Source organism: Alternaria ethzedia (genome assembly GCF_023757985.1).
Source record: "Alternaria ethzedia strain BMP 0044 chromosome Unknown scaffold_20, whole genome shotgun sequence".
In the NCBI taxonomy this organism is placed as follows: domain Eukaryota; kingdom Fungi; phylum Ascomycota; class Dothideomycetes; order Pleosporales; family Pleosporaceae; genus Alternaria; species Alternaria ethzedia.
This window is the reverse complement of record NW_026056213.1, coordinates 368,904-383,467: the sequence shown is the minus strand read 5'-3', so window position 1 is coordinate 383,467 and position 14,564 is coordinate 368,904. Positions and strand designations below refer to the sequence as shown.

Below are 14,564 nucleotides of genomic sequence, written 5' to 3'. Positions count from 1 at the left end.
CGTCACGCCATGACCTAACACAACAGCTGGAAGCCGTTGCAGATATCCACGCCTCGCAAACATTCACCCACTCCAAGCATGAACACACTGCGCCGCTCGAATTTGGGGGCTTGTCTCAATCTGTGACAACACCTCGTACCTGTTAGATCTTCGTTGTTGCTCGTCCGGGGCCGTTCCGTCTCTTGCACTCGCACGGCGGTTAGTCGAAACTGCTGAATGGACGCGTCCATGGCTCATGCAAGCGGCGCCCCATCGATTAAAAATATTCCCGAAAGCCATCCTGAAGACATGGAGCTTGTGATCGCATGGCAGAGTTCACGCCCTCGTCATAGCCCGCTGCGCGAACGGTGAGGCTGTGGGTGCCAGACGGGCTTCGCGACGCGACCTGACCCTCAACCCTCGGAACCATGATGGATGCACACGATGCATCCACCAGCGATGGCACGCGCTCGACACCTAGGCATTTCCACAGCCCCCAAAGCCGTCGCTACTGCTAGTGAATTACGTCGGTGTAACACAGTCTCGAGCGCTACCTGGCTACCTAGGTCGTTGATGCGCGGCCCAAGGCATCCTCAACAAAGTGGACATCATCAGAATGTGCCACGCATGAAATAGATGTTTATGCGGTCAGAAGCTTAACTCGAAGCGTATTACTCCTTTCATTCCAGTCAGCCTTATAACGGTTCGAGGTCCAGATATTGACTGGTAGTTACAGGGTTCGCGCGCGCGCCGTACATCATGGCTGAGTAACGTCAGTTCTCGCTACTCCACCACTACGGACCGATGCTGCCTACGACTTGAGCAAGTTCACCAGGCTTGCTATTACGTTAATTATCCCTGGCAGCGAAGCTTCTCGTGTACAGCGTGTCGGCACGGATTCGGGTTTGCATGGGAAGTAGCATTCCTGCTGCAAGCTGGATCACGAGCCTCGCCTCCGCTGCGGTGCGCCAACGCCGTGCCTTGCATTATCACTGCGACTCAGCCTGCGATAGCTGAGCTTGACCATTTAGCGGCATTTCTGAGATTAAGGTCCGGCGGCAAAACGAGATAATTCTCTGGAGAAGGCAATTCCTTGATCGTCGGCCGCCCCTAATTTAACCGCGTCGGGTTAAAGCTTTCATCGCTTCGCCTCAAGCAGACTGGGCATTCGGTCTACCGATGCAATGTCATTGGTGCACAATGAGGAATGCTCGTGAACAAGTGGGTATTATGACAGTTATGCTGGCCAAAAGCAGATGATTGACGCGATAAAGACACCAACGTGCACGGAATCGCGGCAAATGTCCGTGGTCACCCTACCGCACTCGCTCTAGTAAGCCAGGCAGTACTGCGGCGTTGACAGATTTCCTGCCCTACTTTCGGTTCTCCCCGAGCAAGCCACATCCGCTTCACACGTACGAATGCCTTACGGCACGGAAGGCCTACTCGTTAAGCGCCGTCGTGAGATGGAGGACATGCTCTGCCTACACGATGGATCAACTAAGATGGTGGCGTGGAGCTGGGGGAGTTGGTTTGATATATAGCTCCTTACTGGACTTTTAGTATGAAAGTACCCCATAACGAAGATTCTCCATGTCAGCAGAGCAGTTCTCAAAGCTCTCTCTCGGAGAGGACATGGTTACCACTCGTGCCGGGGCCGCAAGGGCCGCAAGAGCTAGTACACAATCATCGGGGCATTCTGAGGAAGATCAGCCCATACCATCCGTCGAGTCCACCGTTTCCCCTACGCCTTCCCTGGTTATATCAACGAAGAACCTTCATTACAATGTCTCGGCCTTCGACACCGACCTACGAAGGCGGGCCAAAAGAGGACTGGAAGGTAGCGATATCAGGCTCAAGTACTGCGCAGTCTCGGAAGATGATTATAGCCCGAATGGCAGCCCAAAGAAGTTCTTCCATCTTGACGACGACATCATTGTGGCGATGGGTGGGAAGTTACGAAGACCTGAGTGTACGTGTGGCGCAAACGAAAAAGGTCTCGCGTGCAAGGTACGCTCTCGCATACACAACCATTGACGCATCACTAAAAGTAGCCCCAGCATATCTATTGGGTCGGAGACCAGATCATCTCAACTTCTCCAGACGATATGGTCAAGACGCCTCTTCACCTTTCTCCCGATGGCTCGAAGATCGAAGACGTCAAGCCTGCGGAACTACTGGACACCAAAGGCTTAGCCAATATCGCCAACGACCTGAAGTGGGTTTATCGGGATGACAATCTGCCTGAAGACGACGACTTGAAGAAGACAGTCATTGACATGTTTTCGTGCTACGAGCCACAAGATGCACTTCCTGGAGAGTTTCGACATCCCGAGTCGCCTCTTACTTCCGAACGATCCAAGAAGTACCAGGAGTTGACAGAGCTCTTTACGCAGTACGCAAACTGGTATCCCAGCCTATATCTCCAAATGCGCAAGATCATCGACCCGGACTTCGAAAGCCGTGTCTTCTTCGAAAAGATCGACAAGCGCATTACTTCCACCTTCGACGCTTTGGATGAGTACATAGCCAAGGGACCATACAACCTCTCTCAAGGCCCCCCTCGGTTCGACGTCTCCAGTTGTGCACAGAAGTTGACATCACTAGTCAAAGCCATTGATGACTTCTATCAACGCCATGCTGACGTCGAGGACGTGGCCGTCCGAGCAGCGGCGGCTCTTGTTACGATTCTCGACCGTGTTACGGACCGCGATAAGAATGCATATGAAGGCGTCAAGTGGAGTGTCATGGAGGCCCTATCAGACCCTGTTCAAAGCAACCTATACGTTGCGCTGATTGGAGCAGCATCAGATGACGACCCGCCATTTGTTCTCGCTGCACTCGGGTTCTTGCCCCAAGAAGACGTATACCGTAACCACTGGGCAATGCTACAAGACATCGAACGCAAGCTAACAGATTCTCATGCGCCCACTCATTACATGGCTCTCTTCCGCAATGTCGTCTACGAGAATCGCAAGAGGTCGGGTTCGGAGGTACACGAACGAGAATCGAAGCGAGCAATGCAGTAATGTCGATCTGCAAGCGGACTACCTCGTGCTCGACACAACAGTTGAGTTGGTATGTAGTCGTCCCACTTTTCCTTTTTGTCTGGCGTTGGCGGCTTTTTGCACTTTTTCCATTCCTTTCTCTGTGACTTTTTGCACCTTTTAATACCTTCATGTCTTTCCTTACGACGTTACGGCTGTCCGCACGCTAGTTGAATTCTTCATTTGGATACTTAAGGTCGCCGGACTTCGGTCTGTATTCGCTGGCCTTTGTTATGTTGCTTTCTGTCTTTCCTTCAGGCCACCCGATTTCGGTTTTTGGGTAACCGAATGATTCTATATATCTCCGATTCTTTCCTTTGCCTTCTCTTTGACCGGTTGCTTGCGGAGCTTTTGATGTTGCCGTACTTTTAGCCGGGTACAATTGGTGTACCACTTTCTCTTCTCTACACTCCTTGTATCCATAATTTACACAAACACATTTATACAGCGGTCCATCGTTGGCGCCGTACGCTGCAAATCCATCATCGTCCGCATAGTGCGAAGTAGAACGAGCTCACTGAAATTGAAAGGTCAATGCGTGATTGGTTTTAGCATAGTAAACACAAAAGCGGTGGAGTGCGCCCCCTAGACTGCAGGCCTCAGCTGATACCGGCTCCGCATGCATACAGTGCCAAGCTCCGATATGTAGAAAGATTCCGTGGAATTGGGAGCGTGGCCGACGGCTGACTGACTCAAGACGAGACCGGACCGAACGAAGTGGATCTGGCGCAGTTCGTAGCTGAGCTTCGCATGCTGTAGGCTCTCGCGCTTGGTCAAGCGCCAGAGACAGACTGTCCCCATGCACCATGAGATCCATGTATCTATAACACTAAGTGCTAGACCAAGCTTCATCTCGGTGTGGATGTCGGGAGTCTGCATCTTGTCGCATACAAGACAACAGGTCGGCACCGGAGGTCCACAGCAGCCAATCATGCATGGCCCAGTTACATGTCGTACAACGACTCTGTCATCTATACGTGTAACTGGCCGCTTATCCAAACGCTAAGTTCGTGGAACCCATCTGGCCTACACACGATGTGGCCCAAGTGGGTGTCGTTCATGTTGCGTGCATTTGGGCTTCGAGATGGTGGGTGTTGCTCCGGTGTGGGAATCAAGAAATCCACAAACTAGCGACAAACCTTCCCCTTCTGCTCGCGCTCACTGGAATGGCGCATATGACGCTTACTCTATATTCCCCGCAGTATGCGACGTCTTATGGAGGCTGCTTTTGTCAGAAGTTCCGCAGGCTCCGCACAACCTGGACCTGCATCCAGGACCCGGCACCCCACAGAAGGCGGTTGCATGTAGCAGACACCCGCTCCGGGAAGATTCCGAACAGATGCGGACATGATGTAGGCGCCGTCGGTTCGATCTGTGCAGAGCAAGTGCCATGACTATGTACACATAGACTCAAACATGTGAAGCACCCAGGTGGCGAGATAGCTCATACCAAGCTCATGCTAGCTAGGAACTTACCGTGTCGGTGCTGATCGCGATAGTCGTTGTGGGCACTGAGGGTGGGTCAAAGGGCTCGACTGCGGGGAGTGCAGCGGCTAGGCTCGAGTTGCCCTCGAATGTGGTTGGATGTCAGATGAAAGGGCCACGCATCGTGCATCCACGTTCTGCGGGGAAGGGATTGACGCTAAGCCGCTCGCGGCCCTAGCGCAGATGGGCATCCTTTGGCAAGCGCAGCCAAGCCACCCAGTGTTGCTTCCATATTACTCTCCTGTCTATCATTCCTGCTCCTCTTCTTTTCGACCTTCTTCTCTTGTCTTGTTGCAACATCGGACACGTGTTCTGCTAGTCTATCCTATACTACGCGGTTTCCCTGCGACCAACGTAAATCGCTTATCACGCCATCAACCCCCGCTGACTGACGTACTACACCCCGTCCGTGCGCCTAGCGACTTATCAACCATCCCACCCCTTGTTTTGTTTCTCTACGCACCCCATCTTGATTTGCTCTACGCGCATGACCCCTCAACTCAATTGAGCACTTCACACAGACCCTGAACCTCCCTCAAACCTCGTTGCCACGCCCATCATGTCCTCCAACGGCCGGAACTCTCCCCCGCTCGCCTCGCCGGACCCTCGCCGACGTGCTTCAGTGACCAGCCAGACGTTCCAGGACCTGTTCGGCCGGTCAAGCGGCTATGTAGGCCAGCAATCCGGAGGACAGGCTGCCACGGGCCCCATCACGACAGCTGCTGCCAACGCTCAGAGACGGCGGCTTTCGCTCACCACCATCGGTCTGGGTGCTTCACCTGGCCAGACGTCCCCATTCCTCCAGACCCCGCGAACCCGAACCGAGAGCATCTCCAGCGCCAACTCTGGCTCGGTCGACGAGAGCCCCTTCGAAGATGACTACGCCCCTTCCACATCTGCTAGCAGCAGCAACCCAGCCACACCCTTTGCTCGACGGCTGAGCTTCGGAGCTCGTGCAATGCGGGATGTTAGGCAGAGCAACGGAGGCGTTGGGAACCCAAATGGTAGACCACCCATCCATAAAGCTTCCTCTCCCCCGACTGGTCGAGGTCGAGGTCTGTCTTCATTGTCACAGTCATTGCCCTCTTCCGCTACCCTGCTTCGTCCCTTTACCCATGCACACTCGCGGCGATCTACTTCCATATCACACATCTGGCCCTCCACCATTGCAGAGCAGTCCGAGAACATACTTGGAAACTACTCGCTAACGTCGTCTTCAACAGGCGAAGGTTACAATTTCGCTGAGAACCTCCGATCGCGAGCCGAGCGAGGCTCCATCTCCGGCCCCCCTCCCATGCTGAGCCCTTCCGGTCCGACGCACCAGCGTGCTAAGAGCGTTACGATCATGGAGCCACCCGTTCGTGAGATGCCCAAGCCTAGAGTGCCTGATGCCATGCAGGAGCGGATCCTCAAGGGCGATTTCTACATGGACTAGCTTCTCTACGTGACTTGACATTTCGATCTCCGGTAGGTGATCCCGTTCACATTCTTGCTTTGTAGTGGCTAATCTCCGCGATCTATAGGACATCTACCTCATAGATGAGACGTCAGACTCCTTCACAATCGTGTATCAGTACTCTACCGCCTACGAAACGGAAACTTTCATACTCCAGAACAACCTTATACCAGGCCTTCGTATCGCTCATGGCCATGAGCGATCGAAGGATTATAAAGACAGCTTTCGTGGAAACCAGGCACGTAACGGCGATTACTGCACCTGGCACCATCATAACTCGGAAAGCATCGTCATGTGCAACTATCACTACTGGAAGCATGCACTACGATCGTTCTACCAACGTCTTTCTCTGCCAACTTGGGCAGATTGCATTCCACGACGTGGACTTTATGGCGTCTTCACCTGATTATATCGAACTCGTATCTCATGTTCCATCAGTTCAGGCGTCCGGTCACGATGAATGAACGAAACCAGATTGTCATGCTCACACGATGAGGCTACATCAGTGCAGCAGGGGTTAGGAGTTTATGAAGCATATCACGCAGGATGGAGGTCAGCACCTTTGGTATCAAACATGTACCAAGACAAATTGCAGATAGCAGAGCAGTTTAGTGCAGCATCGTACAAAGAAATGAATAATTGACCAAACTGATGCTGGCATCCCTTGCGCTTAACGGTGTGTTGGTATGCGTCATCAGTCCCACTTTATGTTTCAAGTATACTGATCGACGTTGGATCGTACGCGTGGAGGAATGTGGGATGTCGATCGTTGAGTCCACCTGAGCTGATAACGATTGGACGTGCAGCAGGTCTGGTTGCGAAACAACATGAGAAAGCGAGGGCAAGTCAAGATATCGCTCGCACAGCTCTACCAACGCTACCGGTCTCAAAGAGTTCAACTAAGCCAGCACCTAGACATTCCTCCAAGACCCACTCAAATCTCATTCCATAGAATGTCTTCCATTTCTTCGTTCGCCCAGGTAGTACGCCTGCAAACTCGCCCCTCAACTTCTTCCTCTCCGCTTTGATATCATGCGCCGCGACATTACCGTCCCATCTCTCACGCAGAACATCCAATGGCATCTCTCTATGCTTTGTCTTCTTCAGCAGAGTGAGTAGGTGGTTCCGTGCATCAACCAGCAGCTTAATGTGTGTGCCCATGTTAGGCAGGGAGAAGTTGTACTGTGCTGCTACGGATGGGCGGGATCCGGATAATGAAGTGCCGCCGTGGATGTGCTGGGTTGCTTGCGTGCCGCCGACGGCGTCTAGAGAACCGGCTGCGTGGCGGGATCCGGATGTGGAGACGGCGAGGAGTGAGCTGGCGCCCGGAGAGGCGAAAAGCGAGGTGTGGGAAGGGTAGTTTGAGGCCGAGGTGAGGAAGCCAAAGGTTACTAGGGCGGATAGCTGGGGAGAGGTGAAGGTTGTGCCGGGGATGGATGTAGATATCGGGTTGGTGTTCATGGCTGTTATGTATTTTTCTGATGCTATGTCAGTGACAGATAACAGGGTGGTTGGCGAATTTGATTACCTTTCAGATCTTCAGGTAGCTCAGCATGAGATTGCACGAGGTTCTGCCACTCTCTCACCGAAGCAATACCATCACCCACTGCAGCAGCACCAACCCCCCGATTCGGTATCGTCACCCTTCTCAGGATACCTGCTCTGGCTAGCTCAGCAATTTCCCGCTCAATCCGCGTTGACGAGGTGCTGAGTGCGTCGATATGCGCTACCGTGACAAACGGTGGCAATCTTCTCCGAAAATTCAAAACCTCTGCTATCCTGGTCGAGTTCATACCGGCCTTCTCTGGCATGTCGCTAAACATCCTGTTGCGGATGTACTCCATGTACTGTGGGACATCGCGAAAGTTTAGGTCATCGGAAAGAGAGGCTATCACACCGGTATCATCTAGTTCCTCGTCATCATCAAAGGGAGTGGTAGTGTCGTTCGGTAGCGACCGCCTCTTTGAACTCGCTGCTGAGGGTGATGAAGTTGTTCGTTTGAGACCCAGTGCTGCGACGGCACTTTTTCTTCTTGGCTTGGTGATGCGAGACGAGTGTGCTGCTGTAGCTTGGAAGGACATGTTTCAGGTTTCGCTCTCCAATAGGAACAAGTAGCACGGACTGTCAGTCAGGAGAGATATGCTCTTTGCGCTTGAGTTGCAGATAAGGAAAGAGCATCATGGCAGCGCAGTAAGAACATGTCTTGATATCGACGAATCAGGAAGTGGCAAACATGTGAGACGCGGTGTCGAAGGCTTTGAGGCCGCGGTGGAGCATGCGCCACACCCTCCTCGCTTGCTGGCTAGGTAGGAGCGAGCGGCTGGCATGGAGAAGGAACGACGGGGTCATAGAGAATCGCGTAATTTGTCTACGTCGAGCAGCATGAATGAAAGCGACGGATTGTTAGAGGCGTGTACTCTGTAATTGATGGATCAAAATGGTGAGAGGTGGCTGTTGATGTTCCTGTTTGTCGGCTTCCTAGCGATGCCGGGCCGTGGAAGGAACAACGCAGCCACCGAGGTACGTCATTCCCACGCGCGGAATGTCAGGAAGGTCCAACGCACGCTATGCGCGCCAACAAAACCCAAAACATGCCCATTGCACCCACCCTACGAAGCATCTCCCCCCAACTGCTCCCGTCCCAGCCCATCGCTAGCCATGTCGCTGAATCCCGAGCCCTCGGCGCCTGAAGAGCGGGCTGAGCACCACCTGCCGCCCAAGTCGTACGCCGACGCCGCCGAAGAGGCCCTGGAGCCCCAGCAGCCACAATCACATGCCAACGGCACCGACGGCACCGCCGAACACCACGGGAAGAAGATACTGGGCAAGGCCAACGAGGTAAAGACCAATGGCATCAAGGTCCCCTCTGAAGAAGACAAGACATCGCTCGAAGGCGTGGGTCAGGAGCCCCGGAGTCCAACAGTGAAGGGCCATCGTCGCGTCTCATCGCGCGGCTCTCACGGGTCGCTCGGCCGCAAACAGGGCGAGCAGGCGCAGAAAGACATGAACGGAGCACACACGAATGGAAATGGCAAGGGCAATGGCGACGTGCTGACGAGTGTGAAGCCGCAGCAGGAGTTCCAGGTCGCCAAAGCAGACCGCAGAACCGACCTCAAGCGCAGAAACTCGGAGCTCACCACAGGACGTCAGGCTGGCGCGGGATGGTCCCAGAGCAAGTAAGTTGACATGCACTCCGTTCAAGGCGTACCATGCTGACCGTCGCAGAATACGCTTTGCGCCCATGAACGTCCCCCTCCAGCGCCGCCTCCAGACCCTCGCCGTCCTCATGCACACGCTCAGCATCGTCGGCGGCCTTGCCATCTTCTTCTTCCTTTGCAGCATTCCCCTGCTCTGGCCGATCCTCCTGCCGTATACCATCTACGTCCTCTTCTCCAACGCGGGCACGTCGGGCGAGCTGTCGTTCCGCAGCGACTGGTTCCGCCGGCTGCCCGTCTGGTCGCTCTTCGCTTCATACTACCCCGCCCGCCTACATCGCTCCCAGGAGCTGGAGCCTACTAGGAAGTACATCTTCGGCTACCACCCGCATGGCATCATCTCCCATGGCGCCTTCGCTGCCTTTGCAACGGAAGCGCTTGGCTTTTCGCAGCTCTTCCCTGGCATCACCAACGCCCTGCTGACCCTCGATTCCAACTTCCGCTACCCCATCTATCGCGAATACGCCCTTCGTCTCGGCATGGCTTCCGTATCTCGCGAGTCCTGCGAAAACATCCTCTCCAAAGGCGGTTATAACAACGAAGGCATGGGCCGCGCCATCACCATCGTCGTGGGCGGCGCACGTGAATCCCTCGATGCGCGCCCCGGTTCCATAAAGCTTGTCCTCAACCGCCGCAAGGGCTTTGTCAAGATGGCCATACGCACCGGCGCCGACCTCGTCCCTGTCCTCGCCTTCGGCGAAAACGACGTCTACGACCAACTCGATACCGACTCGCATCCCTACATACACAAGTTCCAGATGCTCGTCAAGAAGTTCATGGGCTTTACGGTACCCATCTTCCACGCGAGGGGTGTCTTCAACTACGACGTAGGCATGATGCCGTACCGGAGACCCATCAACATCGTTGTCGGTCGCCCGATCAGGGTGATGCAGGACACTCACCCAGACAACGATTACATCAATGAGATACATCAGCAGTACGTGGACGAGCTGATGCGCATCTGGCACGAGCACAAGGACACTTTTGCCAAGCACAGGACGGGCGAACTGGAGATCGTCGAGTAAGCATCACTGAGCTGCTTTCCTTGTGACGGCTGCGACGATGCTGTTCTTTCCCTTCTATGTTGTATTGTGTACTGGATCGTAATTGGGTAGAGCCTGAAAGGCGCAGACACGAAATAGCAGTCATAACCCTTTGAATAGCAATGATAGATCATCATCATCATCAGCATTCCCATTGATCCTTGGCATGGTATCATGACAAACACAAACTCGCCTCACATGAAATCTTAGGTAATGTCACTATGCAAGTTGATCAGGTTGAGACATGAACGTTTCTTGAACTTCTAAATCGATATTCCAGAGTAATAACTACAACGAAAAAGACCGCAAAGGAAAAGCACAACTGTGTACGATAAAAAACACAAAATAAACGCCACCCAGCATTAAACATTTTCTGGGTATTGCATGTCCCAGTCAACCAACAGAGCTTCACTCATCAGTCTGTTGAGAAGTGGCTCATGCGTGCCGAAGGATGCGTGTCCTTCCTATCCTCATCGGTAGAGAACGCCTTCAACTTGTACTCCATCACCGTGGTGGAAACACCTTTGCCCTTGTCGTTGCTGGGGCGGCCGCTACTCGGGGTGCTTCCATTGAGGGTGCTACCATCGGAGGCACGGTTACCTAGGCCGTTCTCCGCATCACCGCCGTCCTTCTTGTCGTCCGCAGTGGCGTTGACAGCGCGGCCAGTGAAGAGGTCCTCCGGGAAGGGGAACAGTGTGCGACGTCTCGGTGGCGACTTCTTGGTTGCTGTCATCCACACCAAGGCCGTCATGTCTTTACCGAGGGCCTCGATGATGGGCGTAACGATGGGGAGGCAGGCGAAGAGCACACCGTAGGATGTTATGCCGACGATGGTTACGTTGATACCGTAGCTGAAGCCGCGCTCGGCTAGTGCGACCATGAGCCAGGATCCGTAGGTCCAGAAAACGAGACCATGGAGCAGGTAAATGGTGAAGACGTGGGGGAAGAGGACGAGGAAAGGAGGTGTGGACAGGACCCATTGCACAGCGGCGGAAAGCTCGACGATGGCTTGCATGCCGCCTGCGAAGAGCACACCGTTGAGACGCGGCGTGTAGTATGGCGGGTAGCCTGCCTGGTCTGTTTCCTGAATGGCTACGCCGGTTACGGGGTCGGGGTGAATGCCGCGCTCCGCAGTCGAGAAGTTGAAGTCCGTGTCGACCCAGTTAGGAATGACGTTGACGGCAAAACTGGCACCGACGCAGGCCCAGAAGAAGGTGATGGTGGCGTAGTATGCTCCTGGTCGTGTGGCCAGGAACGCTTTCCACTTGTAGGTCACGTCGAGGTCGGTGAGGAGCAGACCGAGCCAGAGGTATGTGCCCCAAGACTGAGCGTACCAGTGGTTGATGAGGCAGAAGGCGTAGTAGCACATGCGCTTCCATGGTGTCTTGATCTCGTAGACGACGACAGCGCCAAGAAGGACGAGCCAGGAACCTTGGAGTTGCACGGCGATGGTCCAGAGGACACCGGTGCAGTAGTGCAGAGTGATCTGCGGGACGGCGTTGGGGACGAGGAACATGAGTTCGAGAACTTCAGAGATGTACTGGCCGAAGTTGTTGTATCGGCTCACGTAGGGCCAGGTCGACCAGGTCAGCGAAGGAATGTATTGCAAGAACTTGGTCGCGCCAACGTCAATGAAGAAGTACTCCAGCAGGGCCATCGAAGCGACAGGAATCATAAGACGGGGTGTTCGGCGTACGGCTGCCTTGGCGATCTCGTCCATCTTGCCCTTGCGCAGGTAAGGTGCTGTCAAGAAACGGACGGAGGTTGTGAAGAAGACACCAAGCCACATCTGATTGAGCAGGAACGGACCGATGATTCTCTGTGCCCATGGCTCAGATGCGTTGTGTGCGTCTGCACCAGGTGTGACGATGGCAGGGACGAAGGTAAGACCAAAATGCATCAGGGTGACCACGAGAGAGCAGAGCGCCGTCAGACCAGCAAGATGGTCGATACGTTGTCGCTGAGGCAGAGGCTGGGGGCGCATACGAGGAGCTGGTAGGGCGGACTCGGTGACGGTCTCCATTGTAATCTTGTCATGGGGAGCGATCATGGGAACGGATGGGGTCATGGTGGCGCGCGGGTCCATCAAAGTGAGCATGGAGTTGCGATCTCTTGAGATGGCTGTGCCTGGAGTTCCTGGAGTCATCATCGATGCGTGAGGATCGACCATAGTCAACATAGAGTCGCCTCCCCTCGACACTGCCGTTCCTGGCATCGGTGGCATAGGTACGTAGAGATCCTCGCGCGTAGTGTTGAAGTTGCTGTTGAAAGGAGTTGGCCCACGGCTATCGAAGAATACCGAGTTAGGTCTGGAGAGGCCATCCTTGGGTGTAGAGCCACCGAGAGTCGAGGTACCGGGGAGTCTCTCGATCGCCATATCGTCGTCGTCTGAGTTGCGCTTTTCGGAAGCGGAAGGAGTTTTCTGGTCGGCACCACCACGAGAGAAGATCTCGTGCGAAGCCACTGTGAAAGTGCTGTCGCTGAATGGATTCTTCTTTTCGTCTTCGGACTCTTTTGGCTCTGTGGAGGAGGCTGGGGTAGGTTTCGGGGCTTCACTCTTGAGCTTGGGAGCAAGACGTCGGATGAGGGCGTGGATGATAAGGACGGTCGAGAATATGATGCATGACACGGAGAGCCAGAGTGCCGGCATGCGCCTGATGTCTTTGCCTTTGTACTGCTCCCATTTTTCTGTTGCGTCATCACCATATGGCGTAGAACCGCGGAGTTCAATGTCGTCCATCGAGCACGCATCAGTCAATGGGCACCTGGCGACGAAATCCTCGCGAGCATCTACGCTCATTGTAGAAGAGTTGAAAAACATTCGGATCCAGCCAACTTCGGCAACAGACTCTGTGCGTTCAGGCGGACCACGCATAGAGTAGCGGTTACCGGTTGACCAATGCTTGAAGAACATGGCCGAGGGAACAGAAGGCATGCCACCGTTGTTCTTCTGTAGGACCTGCCTAGTGAGGTTGCCACCGATGTAGAAGTTGATGTAGTCTGCAGTCCAATCGATCCTGTACTCGGTGAACTCCCATGGGTTGATGCTGCCATTGCTGAGGCCACCACCAAGGGTAGTATAGTTGCGGTTCGCAGCCGTGCTGTTGAGAAGCTGGCTGTAGTTCATTCCGAGGTTACGGGTAGTGAATTCGTTGTTGACAAAGGTACCCACCCATGGGTCTCGTCGGTTGTTCATGTTCATGACACTGAGCTCGGTGATCTCGGTCTCATTGTACTTCCACATCATGGACGCCGCCGTGCCCGCAGAATCCATGTCTGCAGACTTGAGTAGAGTGCGGAAAGAGCCATGCTGGATGTCGCGTCGCTTTGTCCGCAGACTAGCACCTCGAACGAGATGCTCGGCAGTCGAAGGTTCCACAACAAGCTGAAGAGAGTCGTTGTTGAATCTGAGATTGTCGGGAGAGGCGCCTTCGCGATAGACGGCATTCTGGGAAGCATTAGCTACTGGCTTTGAGGCATATTCACGGCAGACGGACCCAATCCTTTGCATACTTCTGAGCAAAGTCTTCGGCGATGAAGTCGATCGGTAATTGGGTAGTCTCGTTGAAGTAGACGATGATGGAGTCGGTAAAGAGCTCTGATGTCTGGGTGTCGTAGAAACCGCAGGTACAATTGTCCTGCCCACGCGTGACATCCGCAAGCGCAGGCAAGATATGCACAAGGGCAAGACCGAGCAAATGAGAGGAAAACATGCTGATGAGAGAGAGTGACTGAACAGAAACAGGGACAGATCCGCTGCTCAAGTCAGAAAGGCAGTATTTGTCTGCGACATATGCATGCAGCTAGCTGTGCAAGGCCTGTGTAAAGACCCCGGCCTAAGCTTGCAACACTGCTCTCCGGACGGGGAGGAGCCGCCTTGCTTCTCCGATCAGCATTGGCATCAGGTTGACGGCGTTGCAAAGTCCCCTATCTTGGACAAAGTCTTAGCCTGCTTCATGAGGGTCATGATCGGAGCGTTGCCTCAGCGGGGAGCGCGCGGCCCTGCAACAAGGCCAAAAAAGGTATGCAAGCTTTGCTTGGCAGGCCCGTACTTGATAGCAAGCAGAATGGACGTCGTGGCATGGGGCTAACTAGCCGCCGTAGGACGTGCAGACGAGAAGGTTGAGGAAGATGCCGTGCCCGCGCTGTCGGTGGGTCGGAAACGTGCGCCGCACTCCTGCCCGTGCATCGACGCTAGCACAGACGTTTCCTCCCAATGCATCCCGCGCTCGTTCTGCCTCAACAAACCCGACGAAACTTCATCACCATCCCAGTTTCGATCATTGATCTTCGTTGCCAGCATCGACCGATATCAGCCGTTTCCGGAAGGCGACAAGGG

At 54.3% G+C, this 14,564-nt stretch overlaps 5 protein-coding genes across 5 annotated transcripts; 3 read left to right on the top strand and 2 right to left on the bottom strand.

The window, feature by feature from the left end:
- Positions 1–1,572: 1,572 nt before the first annotated feature.
- On the top strand, positions 1,573–3,008 carry J4E87_007424 (uncharacterized protein; the record flags this gene model as incomplete). The annotated part of the gene is made up of 2 exons (XM_049379019.1): positions 1,573–1,989; positions 2,040–3,008. The coding sequence occupies 2 exons, from the start codon at positions 1,573–1,575 to the stop codon at positions 3,006–3,008; spliced, it is 1,386 nt and encodes a 461-aa protein (XP_049231289.1).
- Positions 3,009–5,070: 2,062 nt separating this feature from the next.
- J4E87_007423 (uncharacterized protein) lies at positions 5,071–5,946 on the top strand (the record flags this gene model as incomplete). Its single annotated transcript, XM_049379018.1, has 1 exon — positions 5,071–5,946. One exon carries the CDS (start codon positions 5,071–5,073, stop codon positions 5,944–5,946), a length of 876 nt encoding a protein of 291 aa, XP_049231288.1.
- Positions 5,947–6,813: 867 nt separating this feature from the next.
- J4E87_007422 (uncharacterized protein) lies at positions 6,814–8,048 on the bottom strand (the record flags this gene model as incomplete). Its single annotated transcript, XM_049379017.1, has 2 exons — positions 6,814–7,445; positions 7,496–8,048. 2 exons carry the CDS (start codon positions 8,046–8,048, stop codon positions 6,814–6,816), a joined length of 1,185 nt encoding a protein of 394 aa, XP_049231287.1.
- A 577-nt stretch (positions 8,049–8,625) lies between these two features.
- Positions 8,626–10,207, top strand: J4E87_007421 (uncharacterized protein; the record flags this gene model as incomplete). The annotated part of the gene is made up of 2 exons (XM_049379016.1): positions 8,626–9,143; positions 9,193–10,207. 2 exons carry the CDS (start codon positions 8,626–8,628, stop codon positions 10,205–10,207), a joined length of 1,533 nt encoding a protein of 510 aa, XP_049231286.1.
- A 433-nt stretch (positions 10,208–10,640) lies between these two features.
- Positions 10,641–13,938, bottom strand: J4E87_007420 (uncharacterized protein; the record flags this gene model as incomplete). Its single annotated transcript, XM_049379015.1, has 2 exons — positions 10,641–13,673; positions 13,723–13,938. 2 exons carry the CDS (start codon positions 13,936–13,938, stop codon positions 10,641–10,643), a joined length of 3,249 nt encoding a protein of 1,082 aa, XP_049231285.1.
- Positions 13,939–14,564: the final 626 nt, after the last annotated feature.